General features: G+C 48.6%; 1 protein-coding gene across 2 annotated transcripts in view; it reads right to left on the minus strand.

Moving 5' to 3' along the window:
- Positions 1-23,883, minus strand: part of CALN1 (calneuron 1) — a 174,097-nt gene that overhangs the window by 73,323 nt on the left and 76,891 nt on the right. For both annotated transcript variants that reach the window (XM_054394325.1, XM_054394326.1), the window contains one exon: positions 16,498-16,641. In XM_054394325.1, the coding sequence (XP_054250300.1) occupies positions 16,498-16,641 (144 nt within the window). The remainder of the gene's footprint in view (positions 1-16,497; positions 16,642-23,883) is intronic.

Genomic DNA, 23,883 nt, shown 5'->3' on the forward strand with positions numbered 1-23,883 from the left:
CAGGGAAACCTCAAGGCACGTGGTGCAGGTCTGGGGGCACAGGTAAAGACCATCAGGTGTCAAGGTGGGTGAGGCCCAGAGGAGTTCCAGCCAAGGTGTGAACCAAATTGCATCCCACCCCTGGGTTACCATCCATCAGCCAAGGGATGGCCACTGCTTGTGTGGGAAATCTTAGCAAAACACCAGAGCTGAGCTTAACCCCTGGCTTTAAACCACCTAAACCATTGATTTAGGGACTTACAGTGATGCCCTTTTTTTTTTTTTTTTTGTTCTCCCCCATAATGCTTCCCTTTAATCTTGGCATTAATGTCAAAGAATCAGAAGAGGGTTAGCAACCATGTGGCTGAGCCTTGCATGACTAAATTCTATGACTCAACATCTCTGGCCACATCATCAGAGAGAAGCCAGATCTGCTTACCATTACCAGTCAGTCAGCATTGACTGGGTGCTAAGTGCTTCCAGATACTCACTAAGGTTTGCTCTCTGCAAGACACTCTCTCAGTTCTGACAAAAACCAGGCAAATGTCATAATAAAAGGGAACAGCCACGAGATGTGCTGTCAACAGCCCCAGGAGCATCATGTGAGCCTGGCTAATTGTTCCATGGCTGAAAGAGGAGGGCTGAAGGCATCCAGCAACATCCTTGGGTTCTCTGGGAAGCTTTTTGGTGCCCAGAGACCACAGCTGGCCAGCAAGGGGTCCTGGACCTGACAGAGTCCCAATGTGCACTCTTCACTCATTGGGTGCAGAAAGACCTTGGGGACTATTTCAGTTTGAAGAGCCCCAGCATTGATGTTTGCCATGCTGTGAACTCAGTGTGGCTTCAACCATGGAGCTCCACAAAGCCACAGTGGGGAACGGTTGGAACCTGCACCATGTCCAACATCCACTTGTGCCAAGCACACCAAAGATGATGGAACAGCAGCAAAAAGCAATGTGGAGCTGGGAAATCAAATTGTTTTCCAGCTCCTCATCACACTGCAGCCCAAGGAAATGTGCTTTGGGCCCAGCTGCCCCAAGGGAGGGGCATCTGCACCTCTGAAAAATGTCTGCTAGGTCTTCTTAAAAACCCCAGTGGGATGTAGAAAAAGGAAAAGCATCAGAGACTCAGCATATAAAGAAGCCTGCAAAGTTACCACTGCACTCCCAGGGCTGGACACACATCTGTGGGAGCTGAAGGAGCCTCCAGCACTTCTGAAGGAGGATTTACCCTCCTCAGCTTCTTGCCTTCAACCTCGATTCGTTCATGTTGGGGTTGTACTTCCAGACCCCTAGGCCAAAGAGGTTTCAAACTTCCATCAGCTCCTCTTACTGGAGCAGTGTGCATGCTGCTGGTGTGTAAGATGCTGAGGGGCCTGGAGCATCTCTATGAGGAGGAAAGGCTGAGAGCCCTGGGACTGTTGAGCTTGGAGAAGAACAGCCCCAGAGAGGATCTGACTAATGCTCAGCAAGAGCTAAAGGACCTGTGAGGGACAAGAGGATGGAGCCAGACTTTTGTCAGTGGTGCACCATGACAGGACAAGGGGCAATGGGCACAAACTAGAACCCAGGAGGTTCTATGTGAAGATGAGAAGAAAATTCTTTGGTATGAGGATGCTGGAGCCCTGGAGCAGGCTGCCCAGAGAGGTTGTGGAGTCTCCTTCTCTGGAGAGATTCCAAACCCACCTGGACATTCTGATTTTGAGCAACCTTGCTGTGGGTGAGCCTCTTTTATCAGAGGGCTTGGACTAGATGATCTCCACCTTTCCAATCTTCACCATACTGGGATTCTGGGATTGTGTGATAAGAGCTGAGCACAGAAAATCAAAGCCCTCTCTCTAAGTTGATGGCCTTTCAGCTTCAGCCCAAGTATTTTGTCTTCCCTCAGCCCCTTTGACTTTAAAGAAAAGAGGAAGGGAAGGTTGCATTTGCTGGAGGATGTTTAGTAGGAAACATGCAAGTGTTTGAGGGTAGGCAGAGCTCTGCAGTCACCTTGTCAGGGCACCAAGGAGGAAAACAACAGCATGAGATACCTCCAGCTGCATTCTTACACCAATCCAAGCTCCACCTTGCCTTTCTCTTGGTTTATTTGTCCTGATCCCACATAGGATCTACCATCTGTAGTGGTTTGCCCAGGCTGGATGTGCTGGGCAGGGACATTGCAGTAGATAACCCCTAAACCATGCAGGACCTGGAAGAGGAGAGAGGGATTGGGCTGAGCTGAGCTGCTAAATCTCTGCATCTCAGGGAGCAGCAGCCTGTGTGGGGGCTCTTGCAAACTCTGCTGCCAGAGCTCTTCTGCTTTGAAGAAATAATTAAATGCTTGGAAGAGCAGCAGTGTGAACCCTTCTCACCCTCCATCCCATGGGAGAGCCCCAACCCTCAGCCTCCTGTCGACTTCTGTCTGTCCAAATGTCTCCCATCGGAGCAGCTCCCTTGGAGGACATAATTAAATATTCATTGGGCTGGAGAGAGACAGAATGGAAGAGGGAAAAAAAAAAAAAAAGAGAGAGAAGGGGGAATATGTGCATGGATTGCATTGCCATACTCAAGGGCAGAACAGGGACTTACACCTGGGTTTCAGATTCTTGTGCATTAGAATCACAGAATGGTTTGGGTTGGAAGGAATCTCTAGAGGTCACCTTGCCCACTCCCCTGCAGTAAGCAGGGACATCCCTAACTAGCTCAGGTTGCTCAGAGCTCCATCAAGCCTGACCTTGAATGTCTCCAGGGATGGAACCTCTACCACCTTCCTGGGCAACCTGTTCCAGGGTTCCACCACCTTCATAATCTGGATAATCCAGCCTGATTGCCTCCCAGATCAGCCTTTTCCCTGGCCAGTCTCAGGATAATCAGGTTCCCCTTCCTCCTTAAAGCTTTCTTTTCATGGCACTAAATGGAGGCACACATTTTAACAGAGATGAGGATCTGCTGTGTGCAGACTGATAAGTATTCACACTTCTATTTATTTTTTTTCCCCCTGGAGTTTGACCTCCAGAGTGCAGCTAGGTGATATATTTAAAGTTAATGAGCTAGTCTTTTGCAGCTTGGGTCCCAGGCACACACAACACTCCTGTTTATTTTTATGCTCTTAATAGCTAGCTGCAGTGCCTCTCTGCCCTGCTCTGTGTCATTGTTTGTGCCCAGAAAGTCACCTGTGCAGTACTAATGCAGGCTGGGGAAGGCTCTTGCTGCTGTGCCTTGAAATGATGCAGAGGATGTGCACAGAAAAGCTCCAGCCAGGGGATGTTTCCCAGACATGGATTTCAATTTCAGAGAGGTTAAGGGCAGAGGAGAACTATCAGATCACCAGCCTGACCCTTTCCCCAGCAGGGAATTTCTGCCTAATTACAGCCTCGATCCAGAACTTCAATGAGAATTGAGGAAAAGTCTCTCATAGAGCTTTTGACTTTGAAAACAGTTTTAATAATAACAGCCACCCAGGAAATCTACTGAAACAAAGAGACCAAGCTCCACCACAATGCTGGCACAGTTATTTTGCAGTGGGGAAACTGAGGCATGGAGCATCACCTCCCCAAACACTACCAGAGTAGAGCCTGCCAGTGGAGTCAGGTGCTAGACTTCCCTTGGCATGGACATGCAACACTTGGCATGGGACATGCAACTCTTGGCATGGGACATGCAACCAGTCCCCAGGATGGAGAAAGACAACAACAAAACCTTTCCTATTTCCAAAGAGTCCTGTTTGCACTCCCTTGGCATTTTGTGCCCCAGAGCCATCTGCAGAGGGGCTCTGATGCCCCCTAACAAACCACATATGTAAAATAGACAACCTCATTGAATCATGGAATGCACTGGCTTGGAAGAGACCTCTAGAGGTCATCTAGTCCAGCCCCCCTACAGCAAGCAGGCTCATCCCCAACTAGAGCAGGTTGCTCAGAGCCCCATCAAGCCTGACCCTGAATGTCATCAATTTCTCCTTGGGGACAGCCAAAGCATATCCACCAGCCATTATTTTCCTGTCCACCAGCTCTGCCACACATCATAAAATCATAGAATCATAGAATCAGTCAGGGTTGGAAGGGACCACAAGGATCAGCCAGCTCCAACCCCCCTGCCATGGGCAGGGACACCTCACACTACATCAGGCTGCCAGAGCCTCATCCAGCCTGGCTGCAAAAACCTCCAGGGATGGGGCCTCAACCACCTCCCTGCACAACCCATTCCAGGCTCTCACCACTCTCATGGCGAAGAACTTCTTCCTCACATCCAGCCTGAATCTCCCCACTTCCAGCTTTATTCCATTCCCCCCAGTCCTGTCACTACCTGAGAGCCTAAAAAGTCCCTCCCCAGCTTTCTTGTAGCCCCCTTCAGATACTGGAAAGCCACAAGAAGGTCACCTCAGAGCCTTCTCTTCTCCAGACTGAACAGCCCCAACTCTTTCAGTCTGTCCCCATAAGAGAGGTGCTCCAGCTCTCTGATCATCCTCTGATCATCTCACTGCCTTAGTGACTTTTGTGAGGAAGACCTTCAGGGGAGCTGAAGGAAAGGGTAAAATATCTCCACTGAAGCCCAACTGCCCCTTCAGGGCACCTCCAGGTCCTGAGATTTTAGGAGCAGCTGTGCAGAACTGGCTGCTCTGCTTCAACAACAGCCACACAGAAAAGATTAGCAACTTGTGCAGACATATTGCTGGGGTAGGAAATTTCCATGGAGCCTGAGAAGCTCCAAGAGAGCCCAGAAAGATGGAGCTCCATCCAACCCTGAGAAAAAGACCTTGAGAGATACTCTTGTTGACAGGCAGTTGGCTCATCTTGCAAGGAAGAGGAAATGGCTACAGAGGGCTTGTTTGCTTCCCCATTAAAAACAAAGATCTATTAACTCCCCATGTTTGCCCAGGAGGAGCCTGTCTGGCAGCTGACCTGAGAGACAGTGATGGAAGAGGGCTGGAGGCTCTGCCTCTGTGGTGCCATATGTGAAACGTCCTGAGCTCCACCACGAGCACTAAACCAAGCAGGATGCTGCTAGTGCTTGGCAACAAGAAAAGTCCAGGCCAAGAAAGCTGCAGTAAAAAAAACCCCAATCCATCAGACAGCTGCCAAGCAGGGTGCCAGCTTCATGCCAGCCCTAGGAAGCCACAGGATGCCCCAGTTACTGTCCCTGTCACCAAGTGTCTGCAGGAAAGGCGCTGCAGAGCATGGCAGCCTCCAGCATGGCCAACTGCAGGTCCTTGTCTCTTCCTACCCCTGGTTCCTGGATCTTCTCCCCTGTGCGAAGGCAGTCAACAAGGAAAACAGAGAGGGTTCATTTTGCAGGGCTGTGTTGAACTGTTCCCATAGAATCCTGCAGTGCACCAGTTTGGAAAGGACCTCTAAAGATCATCTTGTCCAACCCCCCTGCAGCAAGCAGGTTGCTCAGAGACCCATATCAACTCTGAGTGATCCAGGGATGGGGCTTTCACCACCTCCCTGGGCAACCTGCTCCAGTGTCTCACCACCCTCACAGCAAAGAACTTCTTCCTAATGTCTAATCTAAATCTACCCTGCTCTAGTTTCAAACCAGTGCCCCTCATCCTGGCACCACATGCCCTTATAAATAGACAAGTTCTACCTTTGCAAGTTGTAATCAGTTGATCCCTCTGTCAAATGGCACAGGAGGAGGAAAATCACATCCTTGCTACCCAGGACTTTAATTATTGTTGCTTCCCATGCTCAGAGAATAGCAGGAGAGCTCTGTGTGCATCACAGCAGCTGTCAGACATCTCAAGACAATTCTGAGACAACCAGCAAGCCACAGGTTCATTAAAAGAGAGGAAGATGTGTTCCCTGTGGCACACATTCTGACACCAAAAGCACAATACCAGGATACTGCATTTCAAGGAATCACTAAAATTAAGTTGGGACACAAACAAAGAACAAGGCATTGCCTGAGAGGAGGTTGGAGTGAGGTAGGGGTCAGTCTCTTCTCCCAAACAATGAGTTACAGGGCAAGAGGAAATGGCCTCAAGTTGCACCAGGAGAGGTTTAGGTTGAATATTAGGAAAAATTTCTTTGTTGCAAGAGTGGGGAGGCATGGGAACAGGCTGCCCAGGGAGGTGGTGGAGTCCCCATCCCTGGGGGTGTTCAAAAAATGTATGGCCATGGCACTTGGGAATATGGTTTAGTGGCCATGGTGGTGTTGGGCTGGCAGTTGGGCTTGATGGTCCTGGGAGTCTTTTCCAGCCTTAAGGATTCTATGATTCTGTGCCTGAAGGGTGGTCAGACACTGGGACAGGATGCTCAGGGCAGTCAGAGATGCCCCCTCCCTGGAGGTGTTCAAGGCCAGGTTGGATGACAATCTAGCCTAGTGTGAGGTGTCCCTGGCCATGGCAGGAGGTTGGAACTAGATGATATTTAAGGTCTCTACCAACACAAACCATTCTAGGACTCTGTGAACCAGACTACAGATCCCATGCCTGGCTCTGCAGAGGACTCTGCCCTGGTGGAGCACAGGGTGGCCAAGTTTCAGGGAGGGAATTGCAATTCAAGGTTTGCTCTTGCCCTGTCTATTTATTCACCCTGGCTGCACCCAGCCATCCAGGCACTGCATCCCAGACAGAATTTGACATTACTTATGAACCTCTTCCCAGTGCTGAGCTGCAAATCTGAGTTAGCTTCAGCAGTCACAGTAATTACTCCTCATCCCTCACAGCAAGAAGACAGTAATATGATAATCTGCCTTTTACAAATGAGAGCAGACAGGATGCAAGTGGCCTCTGTAAATAAAGACAAGTCTCATCAAATCCATCTCCCCCACCAAACTTCTCAGCTCAGCAGCATGCTTTAAAGGCCAACCAGGCTGAATGGTGCTAGATCTTTTCTCACATACCAGAAGCAGAGTACAGAGGACCTCTCTACTCTGCCCTGCTGAGACCACACCTGGAACACTGCATCCAGTTTTGGGCTCCCCAGTTCAAGAAAGACAAAGACCTGCTGGAGAGAATCCAACAGAGAGCCAGGAGGATGCTTAGGGGACTTGAGCATCTCCCCTGGGAAGAGAGACTGAGAGCCCTGGGGCTGTTTAGTCTGGAGAAGAGAAGACTGAGAGGGGATCTGATCAATGTCTATCAATAGCTGAGGGGTGGGTGTCAAGTGGAGGGGGCCAGGCTCTTTTGGGTGGTGCACAGTGATAAGATCAGAAACAACAGGTTCAAGTCTGAACAGAGAAGATTTCAGCTGAACATGAGGAGAAACTTCTTTACAGTGAGGGCGACAGAGCCCTGGAACAGGCTGCCCAGGGGGGTTGTGGAGTCTCCTTCTCTGGAGACTTTCCTCCTGGATGCATTCCTGTGCAGACTCCCCTGGGTGATCCTGCTCTGGCAGGGGGGTTGGACTCAATGATCTCTTGAGGTCCCTCACAGCCCCTGATGTACTGTGACAAGCCCAAAGTCTGCAACAACCTGGCCATGCTTTAGCTTTCCCCCCTCCCTCCCCGTTAACTCTGCATTTTAAACACACAAACTGCTTCTGGTCTCCTTCCAGCAGCCTGAGCTGTTTTCTACAGTTCTGTGTTGAAACACACAAGGAATTATCCATGGCAGTAAAGTGGGGGGAAAAAACCCAACAAACCAAAACCAAAGAGAAAAAAAGAAGAAGAGAGAGAGAGACAAAAGAAAGATAAAATGTTTTCAACTGGTGAAGGACACGATTGTCCCACACAGGGCAGCACAAGGTGACCTTCTGGACAGAAGCAAAGGTTTGATCATGCGACCTCTAAGAGCCTCCTGCAAGCCACAGGGGGAAAGTTCAGCACTTAATTTTTAGAAGAGAGATTTATTCTCTCTCCAGATCTCCCACTCCAAGTCCTTTGGTTGTTCCCACCCCTGTGACACAGCACAGGTGCTCCAGCCAGTGGAGCACCCAAATTTGATGCCCTCTGCCTCATGTGAGGAGGCAAATGCAAACAAACTAAAGCTACATCTGTACAAACCCTGATCCACCAGCAGCACACCAGCTCAGAGAACTGATTTTTAGGGACACAGGGCACTAACACCACCCCTTGAGGCCGTGCAGTTGTGTCCCTGGGACAGGCTGCCCAGGGAGGTTGTGGAGTCTCCCTCTCTGGAAATACTCCAAACCCCCCTGGCTGTGTTCCTGTGTGACCTGCTCTAGGTGACCCTGCTCTGGCAGGGGTGTTGGACTGGGTGAGCTTCTGAGGTCCCTTCCAACCCCTAACATTCTGTGATGCTGTGATTTATTCCCTTCCAAAGGAGATCAGAGCAAGTGTGTGCCTGCCTCACTCTACAGGGCAGCACCTGAGCAGCGCAGCTTCTGCATGGACTTGATGACCTTAGAGGTCTTTTCCAACCTGAATTATTCTAGGATTCTATGCCAATCATAAGGAGACAATAAACCTGCAGAACCTCACTGCAACCACGGGGCTGCCCAAAGCTGGCTGAACCTCAGAAGCACCACCTGGGAGAACTGCATGTCTTCAAAACCTGTTTTGTTTTTTTGCCAGGGTCACTGTGAATAGTTCACTGAGTTTTGTTTCCCCTCCCCAATTCCCTGCTCCATAAATCACAGAACCATTTAGATTGGAAAAGACCTTCAAGATCATTGAGTCTGGACTCTGGGCAACCTGATCTACTTACTGCAGAGGGGGTTGGACTGGGTGACCTGTGGAGGTCCCACCCAACCCAGACCATTCTGTGACCATGTGAGTCCAACCACTAACCCTTCTCTAAATCCACCACTAAGCCATATTGCCAAGCCCCACATCTACACAGCTTGTAAACACCTCCAGGGATGGTGACCTCACAGCCTCCCTGGGCAGTCTGTTCCATTCTTGCAGGGAAGAAATGTTTCCTAATATCCAGCCTCACCCTCCTCTGGTATAGCTTGAAGCCATTCAGAGAATCATAGGATCATAGGATCACAGGATCATAGGATCGGAGCACCATAGGATCAGAGAATCAGAGGGTCAGAGAATCACAGGATCAGAGAAACATTGGATCAGAGGATCAGAGAAACATAGGATCATAGAATCAGAGAAACATAGGATCACAGAATCACAGGATCATAGAAATATAGGATCAGAGAATCATAGGATCACAGAATCAGAGGATCATAGAATCATAGGATCATAGAATCATAGGTCACAGAATCACAGGATCATAGAAACATAGGATCAGAGAATCAGAGGATCACAGGATCATAAAAACAGAGGATCAGAGAATCATAGAGACAGAGGATCATAGAATCATAGGTCAGAATCACAGGATCATAGAAATATAAGATCAGAGAATCATAGGATCATAGAATCACATGATCATAGAAACATAGGATCAGAGAATCAGGATCAGAGGATCATAGAATCATAGAAACACAGGATCATAGAAATATAGGGTCAGAGAATCATAGAATCAGAGGATCATAGAATCACAGGATCATCGGATCAGAGAATCAGAGGATCATAGAAACATAGGTCATAGAATCATAGGATCATAGAAATACAGGATCAGAGAATCATAGGATCAGAGAATCATAGAAGCAGAGGATCAGAGAAACAGAGGATTAGAGAATCATAGAAACAGAGGATCATAGAATCATAGAAACAGAGGATCATAGAATCATAGAATCAGAGGATCATAGAAACATAGGTCAGAGAATCATAGGATCATAGAAATATAGGATCAGAGAATCATAGGATCAGAGGATCATAGAATCATGGAATCAGAGGATGACAGGATCATAGGATGGTTTGGGTTGGAAGAGACCACCAAAGGTGCTCTAGTCCAACCTCCTGGCAGTGAGCAGGGACATTCTCCCTTGGGTCAGGTTGCCCTCTTGTCCTATCACTTGCTGCTTGAGAGAAGAGACCCAACAGCCAGCTCAGGACAGCAAAGAGCCAGTGCCAAGCAGCTTGGGAAGTTGAGCCATTTTGAACTGGGATTTCTTCCCCCTGTGTTTCAGTGCTCAGGAGGATGCCTCAGCTGTATTTTCCCTGTGACTGCTGCCACATCACCTAACGTGCTAAAAGGTAACAGCTCCCTTGCAGGCTGCTGGAACCAGCTCATCTCTAGCTTGATCAAAGCATTCCCTATTTGTACTACAATAAACAATCTGACACACACTGGGGTGGGTTGGGCTTGGGGTGGGGCTTTTGGGGGTTTTTCCTCCCCCTCCCCCTCTTGTATTTAGCCTGCAGTTATTTTTCTAGGGGGACTGCAAACCAGCTGCTCCTCTAATTAGCAGACTGAGTGCTTATTTTACTCCTCAGATAGAAGTCTCTTGTGTTGCAACCAAATGCTTTGACACTTAACTCACACATTCATCTATTTTACTGCTTAAGGAGCAGGCAGCCCAGATAAAGCAACACATTTAATGTGCCATTTCCCTGTGGTTTTTATCAGCATTACTGCCAATTGGAAGAATTTACAAATAATTTGATTTCTTTTTTTTTTTTTTTTCCTTTGTTCCCCCCACCCCCTCCCTTCTCCATCACATAAATATATAAAATATTTCACTTTCTGCATACTGGCAGAACATTTCAGGTCACTCTCCAGATCACAGACAGACAGGGAGGCACCTCCCATTGTCTGCAATGTTTGCATTCAGGCAGTACCTAATTGTGCCTAAGAACAAAGCAAAATCGAGGGTATGATAAACTAAGGCAAGATTTTGACCTCTATTTCCAGACCAAAAGCAAACAGTGTGTCCCTAGGAGGCACAGGACACTGGAGAGATGCTCAGCTGTAGTGAAGGACCTTCTGCTGGCATATGGTCATGCACCACTTCCACCAAGATGCAAGCAAAGCTTTGGCTTCATGTGAAACTCATGCCTTGGCAGGTGTTGGAACCACCATTCCTTACATCCCTTCACTGAATCAGAGAATTGTCTCAGTTGGAAAAGCCCTCTAAGATCATCAAATCCAACCATCAGTCCAACATCACCATAGCCACTAAACCATGTCCCCAGGTGCCATGTCCCCACGTTTCTTGAACACCTCCAGGCATGGGGACTCCACCACCTCCCTGGGCAGCCTGTTCCAATCCCTGACCACTCTTGCAGGAAAGAAATTCTTCCCAACATCCAACCCTAACCTCCCCCTGGCACAACTCCACCAACTCCCTGGGGAAGCCATTCCAGTGCCTTCCCCAAAAGAGGCATTTTTGCACCCAAAAATCCCTTTTCATGGAATCATAGAATCATTGAAGTTGGAGAAGACCTCCAAGATCATCAGGTCCAACCATTAATGCAACACTGCCAAGCCCACCACTAAACCATGTCCCTCAGCACCACACCTACATGGTTTTGGGAACACTTCCAGGCATGGTGACTTCACCACCTCCCTGGGCAGCCTGTTCCATGGCTTATCCCCTCTTGCAGCAAAGAAATGCTTCCTAATGTCCAACCTAAACCTCCCCTGTCACAATTTGAGGTCGTTTCCCCTCACCCATCTGTTCTATTTTGGTATTGCCATCTCCCCCATCACAGCAATACCATAGCATCCTCCAGTAGTTCATAAAAAGGTGTTTCTGATGATTGATAAGATTTCTCTTGAGACCTTAAAGTAGATTCTCATTCTTCTCCCTAGTTCAATTTTTTTTAATGCCAGCTGTAATATTTCCCTCTGTGCTAGCTGTGTTCCTCTTCAGCTGGGTGAAGGACACCTTACAGAACAGCAAAGAGACTTGGAGAAGGTGTTTGTAAGAAATGCAGTCTGATGCAGCCAGCCTCTGATGCTTCCTTGGGTGAGGACTGGCAAGAATTAGACACTCAGTGGCAAGAACTGCCCAGAGAGCCAAGCAGAGCCTGGGCTGCATCAGGAGAAGTGTGGCCAGCAGGGCAAGGGAGGTGATTCTCCCCCTCTGCTCTGCTCTGCTGAGACCCCACCTGGAGTACTGCATCCAGTTCTGGAGCCTCTGTTACAAGAGGGCTATGGACATGCTGGAAGGTGTCCAGAGAAGGGCCACCAGGATGAGCAGAGGGCTGGAGCTGCTCTGCTGTGAGGAGAGACTGAGAGAGTTGGGGCTGTTCAGTCTGAGGAAGAGAAGGCTCTGAGGTGACCTTCTTGTGGCCTTCCAGGATCTGAAGGGGGCTGCAAGAAAGCTGGGGAGGGACTTTTGAGAGTGTCAGGAAGTGACAGGACTGGGGGGGAATGGAATAAAGCTGGAAGTGGGGAGATTCAGACTGGACATGAGGAAGAAGTTCTTCCCCGTGAGAGTGGTGAGAGCCTGGAATGGGTTGTGCAGGGAGGTGGTTGAGGCTCCATCCCTGGAGGTTTTTGCAGCCAGGCTGGATGAGGCTGTGGCCAGCCTGCTGTAGTGTGAGGTGTCCCTGCCCATGGCAGGGGGGTTGGAACTGGCTGAGCCTTGTGGTCCCTTCCAACCCTGACTGATTCTGTGATTCTAACTGCATTCAGAAAAGGAGATAGATGTAGTTGGCAGCATAGTCCTTTGTAGGGCTGTGGTGTGTCCTCAGGACAAGGAATGGTCAAGGCTGAGGGTTCAGCACATGCCACCACCACTTCCCACTGCTCACTCTCTGGCCCAGCATAGGAACAAAACACCTCCTGCTCCAGTGGCCCAAATTCACTTCTGCTGTGGTAAAAATAAAAGCCAGGTCAATGGGACACTGTGTGGACAGCCTCTTGGGAATATTTGACAGCTGTCCCTGGGGATGGGAAGCTGGTGATGCTCCTCAGCACAAGATTTGCTGTCAGCTTGCATATGCCTGTACACAGGAAAACAGATCTTGCTCTGTCTGCCAGCCCTGAGCCATCCTGATTCTATTTAGATTGGGTATTAGGAAAACAAATCTTTGCTGCAAGAGTGGTCAGGCATTGGATCAGGCTCCCTGGGGAGGTGGTGGAGTCACCATCCCTGGAGGTGTTCAATAAACCTGGGCACATAGCACCTGGGGACATGGTTGAATAGCCATAGTAGTCTTAGGTTGACAGCTGGAATCAATGACCTCAGAGGTCTTTTGCAACCAAAACCATGCTATGGAGTCCCATTTTATTGTTTCTTGGACAAACTTCTCTCCTGTTCCCCAGCCCTGTGGCAGTTTGGCTGTGCCCAGGCACCAAAGCCCAGCAGACAAGCAAGCCAAGCCTCTCCATGTGTTGTGGGCTTCACAGCATGGGACAACCTGCACCCCTGGGATCCTGACAGCCAGAAGCCCCCTTCTGCCTCTCTGGAACCCTGGATGGCATTTGGAAGCTCTTGAGCATCCTCATCATCACCTCCTGACATTCTCTGTGGGCAAAGCCACCCATTGCACTCGTTTCCACCCTACCAGTGCCAGGGCTGCTGCTGGCATGGCAGCTGTGAAGGGAGGTTGATGGTAGCCCTCAAGAGCCATAGAGCAATACAAGACCTGTGAAGAGTTCCTGAGCAAATTCCAAGCTGTGCAATTGCCATTTTCACTTCAGTTGAAGCAGCATTTTCTAACTACCTTTTGCCTTCAATGAGTTATGAAATGTGCCTTCATTCCTGCTCTGACTTGGAGCCTCTCTGTGTGTTGCTGAGCAGCTGCACGCTGCAGTCCCAGCAGCAGCTCTCCTTGGGTGCCTCTGGAGTTGATCCCTACCTTATCCACAGAGCTTGGTGAGATCCTTTGTGGCAGAAGGTGGCACACAGGTGTGGAATGCTCTTGTCACATCAGTTTATGCTCAGCCACAAACCCATGCCAGCTTACATTGTGTCTGCTCCTCTTAAAGCGTATTTTGTCCAACCTAGCAACCCTGCTCACTCAGCATGAACATCTCCTCAGCCTAACCTGGACAGGGCTGAGCTTCCCTCCAATATTCCTACAGCAAACAGTGTTTGGAATGAACCCCAGATTCAAACCAGCTCTGGTTGCTCCCTGTCTGAAGCCCATCAGTTAAATAAACCATGGCAGGTACAGCCACTCTGCCCTGCTGCAATGTGAAGGCACTCCCAAGGTAGTTTCTGATGCAAACCATCTGTCTGGGCTAGGTCTACCCAGGCTGGTTCAGATTAAATGCAAGCCACTGCCAATTGTATTACCTCATTATTAGCAGACACTGGCAGCAGCCTTGCATGGAGAAAGGGATGTCTGGCTGTGCTTCCCAGCACACCATAACTCATGTCAGGTGCTGGGAGATGCTCAGGAGGATCACCATCTCCTCCATGGCTTTCCTGACCACAGGAGACTCCTCCCTGAATGTGACCTTTCATCCAGCTGAGCTTCCCACCCACCTGATGCTGAGCCAAAGCCTTGGGAAAATTCAGCCACCCTCAACAGGAGCAGATGGGAAAGAGGAGAAGGCTGTCCCTGGGAGTGCAGAGCATGGATGATATCCCTGGGAGACTGCTGGGTTCAAGCCCTGCTACTGAATGATGCTCACACAGAGTGGGAGAGGAAGGAGGAAGCTGGTGTTGGTTCTCTCACTACATATTTCAAGTTACAGAATCTTGGAACCATTTTGCTTGGAAAAGGTCTTTAAGGTCACTGAGTCCAAGAAAGTCCAAGTTAAATCTCAGGGAAAAAAAAAAAAAAAAAAAAGAAGACAACCCATTGGAGAAAAAGTAGCCAGAAGCCATGGAATATAAATTCAAACCATATATATAATGCAAGCCTTAATTCAATCTGCAGGCAAAGTAAATCTTTCACATACTATTCCACTATTTACTCAGTGCCTAAGGAATTTCCCATTACTCTGTCTCTTTGTTTAATGTATGGCCCATTTGACCTGCACATAGCACAGGCTTCTCTGCAGCCTCCAAACCCTCTCCTCAGAACTCTCCAACAACAGGCAGTGGAGATATGAGGACAATAAAAACCCCCAGCACAAGCAGACTGTGTCTTTGGAGCTGGTGGAAGTGGTGGAAGCTCAGCTCCCATCCCTGCAGAAAGCACACTGAGCTTTCTGCAAAGCCCCCACCAGGAATTTAACACCTTCCATCTGCAGCCCATTACTCCACTCTTTAACTCCACCTCTCCAATTACAGGTCCCTGTGCACCACCAACGTGTCCCGAGCAGTGCCAAAGTCTCAAGTCTGTGAGACTGAGAGTCAGGGAACAACTGGAGATGAATCAAAACTGGAAGCCAAGTCCCCAGAACTCTGTTTTTTTTTTTTTTTTTTTCCAAAAAAAAAAAAATGCAGGGAGTTTCGATAAAATCCCCCAGGAACTGGCATGGTGCTGAGTCTGGCCTTTGCAAAACCTTAAAGGGAAATCACTTGGTGTGCTGGGAAGGGCCAGCAGCACCTAACAAGGTGCAAACAGTAATTTTTGGAGGAAAAAAAAAAAAAAAGGCTTTTAAAAGTGATGGATTTTTCTTTTAGGAATGAGATCATTTCCACAAACCATCCTCTCTATCCAACAGCTTTTGCATTGCTTTGGCTCCCTGTCTAGGGGAGATGCTGAACACCTCCAGCAGCTTCTGCCCCACTTTCCCTGCCTTAATGAATATGGTTGAAGCCTTGCATCTCCTGGAGGAACCCCACTTGGATATTCTCAGGGAGGTAGGAGAGCTTCCCTCCCACTGCCACCATCTCCCATGGTCTCTGCTCTCAGCAGTGTCCCCATGCTTGCCAAGGATCCCCCTTCAGACCAGGCCTGCATCCAGCACTCTGGTTTGATGTGAATGTCTTGTACATCACATTTCCACCTCACCATGGCCACCTGCAGAAGGGTGGGAGAAGGTTGGATCTTCAAAAAGCTTCCCTGAGCTTTTCAGGCCTCAGGAAAGTCTCCCTTCCTGCTCTGACCAAGGACATTTTAAAGGCAGCCTGCTCTCTGTGATCAGCCCTGATTGTAGCTTTGCAGCAGTTAAAAAGTCCCCCCTGGCTCCAGCATCCTGCTGCTGCAGTTCTCTCTTCCCATTAATGGTGGGTTCTGTTTCTTTTATTACCTCTCAGTAATCGTTTGACGAGCTCTCACAGCAGGACTTTGCTCAAATTTATTCCACCCTGCTAAACTTCTCCTTCAAAACCCATAAACACTCTGTTACAACACAGCACAGCTCCCATCCACAGCATCTTTTTCTTCCAAGGAACAGGTGAGGCCACAGGACTGGGCACCTCTGCCTGGCTGGGTGCTCAGGTCACCTCCCAGCATCACAGGGCCAGATGCTGCTCAAGGATGCAATGAGAAAGGCTTCAACAGCCTTGCAAAAGACCAGTTGCAACTTTGAAGAGCAAAAGCTGCTCTGCCTTCATCCAGCTTGGTCACAGAAGAGATGCTCAGGCAACCCTCTGCATGGGTTGGGTTTATCTGTGGGAGATTGGTGGCTCAACAGTCACAGAATCCCAGAATGGTAGGGGTTGGAAGGGACCCCACCATCTAGTGGGGTCATCATCTAGTCCAACCCCTCTGCCAGAGCAGAGTCACCTAGAGCAGGCTGCACCAGGGCAGGCAGGCTTTGAACCACTCCAGAGATGGAGACTGCCCCTTCCTTGCTGTGGGGAGAGGCAAAACTTCACAGCTTCTTCTCCAGACCTTCCTTAGTGGCTGTAAATGATTTGAGCCAAAACCATGGGGTGTAACACAGTGGGAACGCCCTTCCTCCACCAGCAAGGGAGAAGAACCAGCAGGGAGGACTCACCATCCATGTCAAGGCGTTGCATGATGATTGCCAGCTCCACCTCACTGGGCATGTATCCCAAGGAGCGCATCGCCATGCCCAGCTCCTGCTTGGAAATGAAGCCATTGCCATCCCTGTCCAGCACCCGGAAAGCTTCCCGGATTTCTGTAAGGAGCAAGGAAGAAGAGAGAAGTTGTCTATGGTGGAGGAGTCCCTGGTCAATGCATCTGAACACATGGGATGCAGAAGCAGCACGTATTGCTTTGGCAAGGGGGGGTTGGGGTAGGTGATCTCCAGAAGTCCCTTTATATCAGTGGGAGCTGAAATCCCCTCCGCTGACAATACGCAGTCTGGAAAGCAAATGCAAGCTGTATTGACAAGCAAATCTACAACCTATGATGCAATGCATTGAATATGTACAAATAGACACAATTCACCACATTTACAAATATATACACTCAACAGAAAAGCACAACCAAGCTCCCTTTGCTCCCCCCAAAGGGACCTTTCCCAAGGGGCCTCTCTCCCATGGGCCTCCTCCCCCGTAGACTCCCTTGGCAGAAAGCAGAGAGAGTTAAAAACAAAGCTGTTAACTTAGCCCACCAAGGTCAGTGTGTTATCTTCAGCCAGAAGAGAAGAAGCAGCAGCCAGCCAGACAGCCCAGCAAGGAAGCTGAGAGCTCAGACTCCAACTGCCCCAACTCTGTTTTGAGTAGTGGTTCTTAAACATTTCTCTCTCTCTCCAATGGAAGTGTTTAGAACAATCATTATTTTGCTTTCTTACACCCAAGAGTGACTTATTTACATTCTTCGGCTTTCTCTGCTTGAACTTTGCAAAGAAAAATTAAAAAGACAGTTTTAAACCATCACACCCTTCCAACCCCTACCATTCTATGACTGTTTTTTTTCTTTTTCTTTCTGATATTAACGCCACCTATTTGATCATTTCATGTCAGGGTCATCATGATATGCTCATACACACATACATCCATGTCTGTGCAGTCACACATCTGCAGCTCCATAGAGACAGACAAACACAGCAGCATCCACACTCCTGCTGCCTCTTTTCTGTGCTAAATATCATTGAAAAAGTATTCCCAGAATCACAGACTTGTTCTGGTTGGCAAAGACCTTTAAGATGATGCAGTCCAACCATTCTCTAGCTCTAACCAAGGCTGGTGCTAAACCATGGCCCTGTGGCTCTTTGAAACACCTCCAGGGATGGGGATTCAACCATCTCCCTGGGAAGCCTGCTCCAGTGTTTGAGAACCCTTTCAGTGAAGAAGTTTCTTCTAACTGACTCACTGCATGTTGAACTCTGGTTTTGTTCTGCAGCATCTGACCTGGACTGCTGTGGGCAATCCAGCAAAGTCTTCTTGCAGACCTTAGCCTCCTTCTCTAGCAGCTCTTCTCCAAGCCCCTCAGACTGTCCACAAGGCAGATCTAACTCCACGTCGCACAGGCAGACCAAGCTCTAATGGTCTTCAACCAAGCTCTTAAGTTTCTTCTCTTTCCAGAGAAGGGCCATGAGGATGATGATGAGAGGAGTAGAAGCACAGACACAGGAAAAAATGCTGAGAGAACTGAGTTTATTCATCCTTGAGAAAAGAAGGTTTAGGGGAGACCTTATTACCATGTGCCAGTACCTAGAGGGTGGCTACCAAGATGATGAAGACTCTGTTTTAGCAAGGAATGCCATGGAAAAGACAAGGTGCAATGGGTTCAAGCTCCTCTTAGGGAGATTCCCATTGAACTCCAGAAGAAAAATGTTCCCCATGAGAAGAGTTCCTCCCAGGGGAAGCAGTGGATTCCCCTACACTGGAGAGCTTTAAGAGACTTTGCTTGCCAAAGTGCTGGAGCATCTCAGCTACACTATCACCTAGAAAGGTTGGGGTCCCTTACAACCTGACATTCAACTCTGGGAAGGGGAATGGTGGGGTACTGAGTGCCTCCTCTGCAGGGCACAGGGCTCTGCAGCCCAAGGCTGGCTGTGCAGGTTCTCCCTTGTCTGATAAATGTGGATGTACACCTTTTAAACCATACCTGGGCAGTTTCCATCTCTCACTCCTCCTCACAGCTTTGCTCTAATTTACGACTGGGTTACAGCAATAAACAGCCTCAGATCAATAAAAATGCTGACACCATCAAAAGAATCACTTCCATGATTCTCCCTCAGCCTGGCTCAGCTGCTCACATCTGACTTTGTTGTGCATTTTACTTCTGGCACATCCCCCCCCCAGCCTTTGACAGCCACACGTGCAGCACACCGAGGGACCCCCACACCTCCACAGCTCTGCAGGTTCCTGCTCCTCACAGACTTCTCAGCTTGAAACCCCACCACCAAGCTCCCCAGATCTGACTGTTGCAAGTGTCAAACTGAGAAATGTTGGTATTTGAAGGCACCTGGGAGAGCCTTGGAAGGGTTTGGTTGGAGGTTGGGGGGAGAGAGAGGTGCTGGTTTCTTAGTCCTTATTAAATGGTCTTGGCACCATGCTGTGGAGAGGAGAGCACAGGATGCTCTGTCGTATCTCTTTTGGGAATGGGGATATATGAAAATCCATTACAGCTTTGCTCAGAGGAGCTTAATCTTCATGTGAAAGCGTTTCATTGGAGAGGTGGAAGAGAAAACTCAGCAGGTTTGTGATTTTTTTTTTTTTTTTTCAGGAAAAACAACTTAATTAAAAAATATTCTATCATGAAACAGATCAGCTAGAAAAAGTTTAGCCAGCCTTGGATACTTCAGGAATTAAGGTTCAGACTAAAATATCTCCAGTCCTCTAGGTCACCTCCCTCTGCTCCTAGGTGTAAAGGAGGTACCAGCCCCTGCAGTGGGTTTATAAGGGAGGTCCTCAGTCCTCCTGGGAGAAAGGCAGTAGCATCATAACCCACCAGGAACTGGTTTCAGTGGTGTCTTCGCTAACAGGTTATTAAAAGCTTTGCAATTCAAAAGCTGCTTCTAAATCAGCTCCCATCAAGGCTCACCACCTCCCTTGGCAACACCAGAGTGTGAGCAGAGTCTGCCCCAGTTTCCGTGTGCTGCTTTCTGCCAGGTGTGATACCCTGGTGATGTGCCTGGGCACCTCCACGACCTCCTGCTTAAATCTTCCCCACAGCTCTGGTGATCACAATGAGATATGATCAATTTTTCCTCCAGCCCAAAGGGCCCACAGATGCAAAAAGTAGAAAATCCTCTTAATACCAAGAAATGCTGGGAGCAGATCTGTAGTAGCCATGCTTTGAGTTCAGGTATGCAGCAGCTGTGGCTTCTTTAAATGCTTCACCTTGACTCCCTGCCAGCCCAAGCTGGGGTAAGACCAGAAATTTGAAGGAACATGAGCCAGCACTGTGCCCAGGTGGCCAAGAAGGCCAACAGAATCCTGGCTTAGATCAGCAATAGTGTGGCCACCAGGACCAGGGCAGGGATTGTCCCCCTGGAGTCAGCACTGCTGAGGCCACACCTCAAACACTGGATTCAGTTTTGGGGCCCTCACTCCAAGAAGGACATTGAGAAGCTGGAGCAGGTCCAGAGAAGGGCAACAAAACTGAAGGGTCCAGAGGAAAGGTCAGGTGAAGAGCAGCTGAGAGATCTGGGGTTGTTCAGCCTGGAGGAAAGGAGACAGAGGGGAGACCTGGCTCTCTACAACTCCCTGGAAAAAGGTTGGGGCCAGGTGTAGGTTGGAATCTTCTCCCTACTATCAGGTGATAGGACAAGAGGAAATGTCCTCATATTGAACCAGGGGTGGTTTAGATTGGAGATGAGAAGAAACTTCTTCACTGAAAGACTTCTCAAAGACTGGCACAGGCTGCCCAGGGAGGTGGTTGAATCTCCATTCCAGGAGGTGTTTCAAAGCTGCAGAGACATGGTGCTAAGGACCATGGTTTAGCACCAGCCTTGGTAGAATTAGAGAATGGTTGGACTGCATCATCTTAAAGGATGAGCTTAAAGGTCTTTTCCAGCTGAAACCACTCTGATTCTCTGGTTTTATAAGCTCAGTGGTACAAAGGAATGGTGAGGCTGCTCAAAGCAAGCTCAGCTGGAAGTATCAGCACATAATGCAAAGAGCCTTTGGAGTAGGAACAAATCCCATCAGCCACTGCCAACTGTAGTGACATTTATTTTCATATGCTGTACTGAAAGCTAAAGTGCAGTAAACATTACACTGAAATCAATTAATTTCAAAATAAACTTCTGACAGCTGAAGACGAAAGAACTAAAAATACTGCAGGGAGAGGAGAAAGTGGTTTAGGAAAGCAAATGTGAGCCTAGCTCCAGAGAAGTTTGCACATGAGTTAGGCTGATCTGACTTATTGCTGTAATTTGGGTCTGTGTCAGGGCTCTGCTAGAGGACATCTGAACATCAACATCTAGTGAGCATCCTAGAAGAAGCTCTGAGGGTGGTGAAAGACTGGAACGGGTTGCCCAGGGAGGTGGTGGAGGCACCATGCCTGGAGACATTCAGGGTCAGGCTCTGAGCAACCTGAGCTAGTTGAGGGTGTCCCTGCTTACTGCAGGGGAGTTGGACTGGGTGACCTCTAGAGACCCTTTCCAAGCCAAAGTGTTTGATGATTCTTCTCCAGACACACTGGTTTCCCAGGGCACCTTTAACAGCACTGCCACCTTCGAGCCTCGATCAGAGGAGGAAACCCCACACATTGGGGTTCCAGCTCTTTTCCACACCTGTCAGAAACCTGAACTTTAGACCAAGCCTGAAATATCCTTCACACATCAACTGCTGACACGAAATGAAGCTTTTTTCACTCATCCCTCTATAAATATCTCTTGTGCAGAGGTACATTTGAGGAGCTATTTATAGGTTGAACACACTGTACACGAAGCAGCTATGCCCTCAGTCAGTGCCTCCTCTTTATCTTTACATGTAACACCACCTCCTTATCAGCTTGTCCTTAGAGTGATCCTTTCTCCTCCCATCTACTCACAGGTGCTGTCCTGCACAGCACCCAGACCATGAGCATCTTTCCCAGCTGCAGCTCCACCAGCTCTCCTCAGCAGCACTGACAAAGAGCTGGTCCCAGATAGTGGTCCATGAACCTGTGGCAGCCTGGCTGCTCTCACCTTTATTTCCAGCTGTTCAATTTCATTATCCAGAGCTAAAAATACATCAGCACTTTCCCCATATGACTTTCCCCCAAGTAGTCACCATGGCAACTGATGCTCCTCGCTCAGAACTGGGAGCGGATGTGGTCCACGGAGTAAATCTCTCAATAAAGACATTGCCAGGGCTTGGGAGGAACTTTGAGACCTCTTTGATTTTGGCTGCAAGCTGCTCTGCAAAGGGATGCTTCACCCTGATCAAGAAAAGCAGAGCCCTGTTTTGTCTTTAAAAAGAAGAGCAAAGATAATGATGCTGGGGGAAAGGGGGTTGCAAAATGCTGCTGCCCCAGCAGCTGCCTTTCCCCTTGCCCAGCCTGGCTGGCAGCAGAGCCTCTAGATCCAACCAAACACATACACTTAGGTTACACCTCCCCTGGGGTGTTAGTAAATACTGATATTCATTCCCCTTTCCATCGTGCAGTACCTTCTGTTACTTCTGAATGCAGGCAGTTGACACAAAACTGTGTTAGAAGATAGAAAGGGAAAATAAGAGGAGAAACCAGCAAGACCTGGAGAGTTTTGCACGTGATGGTGCTGGCCTGAGCCTCAGGAAACATTTTTTTTTTCTTCAAGGTGGACCTGAGTGCTTTTCTCCAGGTCTCAGTCTCTCCAGCCCTGACACTGCTCCTCTGTACAAGGTGATTTTGAGATGAAGCTGCTCACCTGACTGTGAGCAGCACAAAACCATCTCACTCCCAGAATTAATTCGAGCAGCTCCAGCAAGCAATGCTACTGCAGGGACAGAGACCTTCTCAGATGGACCTTACATGATGCTTAATGCTGAACCCCATACAAGTGAACATGGGGAGAGAAGGGATCAGCATCTGGCCCTATCCTAACTGACATCTTTGCTAACGATCTCAAAGAGGGAGCAGCCACTACATGAATTAAACTACTAAATGATAGAAGGCTGGAAACAGTGCCTGGGACAAAAAGTCCAGGAAGGAGGAGATAGAGCTCTGCAAATAAGCCATAATTTGGGAGCAGAAATTGGTCCTTGCCTGAGTGGCAGCTGGCCAAGGCAGGTTTGGAGAGCTGGATGGGAAGGCACATTTCTGAGAAACATTTAGCCCAGTGTTTTTGCCAGGTGAGGACTGAAGTTCCACAGGGGCTGAGAGCACAGCCCTCACTTCTCAGAGTTATCATTCACATGCTCTGGGGTTTTTTTTTGGGGGGGTTGCTTTTGATTCATTCTTCCCTCACATTGAGGAGAGCTGCACCTTCCAGCTTCCCTGTTACAGAGCACATCCAATTACCCTGAGCTCCTCTGGGAAGAAAGAAGGGAAGAATCAGGGGAAAGGATGACTTTCATTACGTTTCTGAAGGGCACAAACAAGACCACTGTCAAAGCTGGACCTGCCACCCAGCCTAGCAAGACATTAACTCTCTCCATCTGCCTCCAGAAGAGATCATAGAATCATTAAGGCTGGAAAGAGCCTCTAAGATTGAGTCCAACTGTCAACCCAACACCACCGTGGCCATTAAACCATGTCCCAGAGTGTCTACAGCATTTTTTAACACCTCCAGGGATGGTGACTCCACCATCACCCTGGGCAGCCTGTTCCAATTCCTGGCCACTCTTTCAGTGAAGAAATTCTTCCCAATATCCATCCTAAACCTTCCCTGGTGCAACCTGAGGTCATTTAATCTCATCTTCTGAAATGTCCTCACCCACCTGCTCCCATTACACCTACTCCAGCCCTTCCCTTCCAAACTCTTCTCTGCATTCCCAGCTGCTTTGGGCAAGGAGGAGCCTGACCTTGCGCTCCCTTTCCCAGCTCATCCCTTCTCCATGTTCAGCAGCAGCTTTATTTACAGATGATTTCCCTCAGCCTGGTTACTAGAGGCAACAACCATCATCATTTTTTGTTTTGCTCCCTGAATGAGAATGAATCACAATCCTCTGGGAAATAAATTCAGCTCAAGCCATCGGTGTCCACCAGCTCCCCTCAGGCACTGCAGATGGTTTCAGGTTATGTCACTGGGTTTAAATATCACCACCATCAACCTTGCAATCATGCTGCAACTCCCATACCCTGAAAGCACAGGGATTGCCCTCACAGTCCTAAATGGTTATTTGCATCAGTACAAGAGGAGACAGGCAACAGCAGCACACAAAAAAAAAAAAAAAATCCTTGCATGTCATCTCATTGCCTTAATTTGGGCCCCAAAGTACAAAGTGAAGGATCTCAAAGCTGCAAGCAGCAAGTCCTTGAGTGAACTGCTAAATGAGTCTCAGAACTACTATGTCTCTTGTAAAAAAAAAAAAAAAATGGAAATTTCCAGCCTTCCATC

This window comes from Indicator indicator, chromosome 30, assembly GCF_027791375.1.
Source record: "Indicator indicator isolate 239-I01 chromosome 30, UM_Iind_1.1, whole genome shotgun sequence".
NCBI lineage: Eukaryota > Metazoa > Chordata > Aves > Piciformes > Indicatoridae > Indicator > Indicator indicator.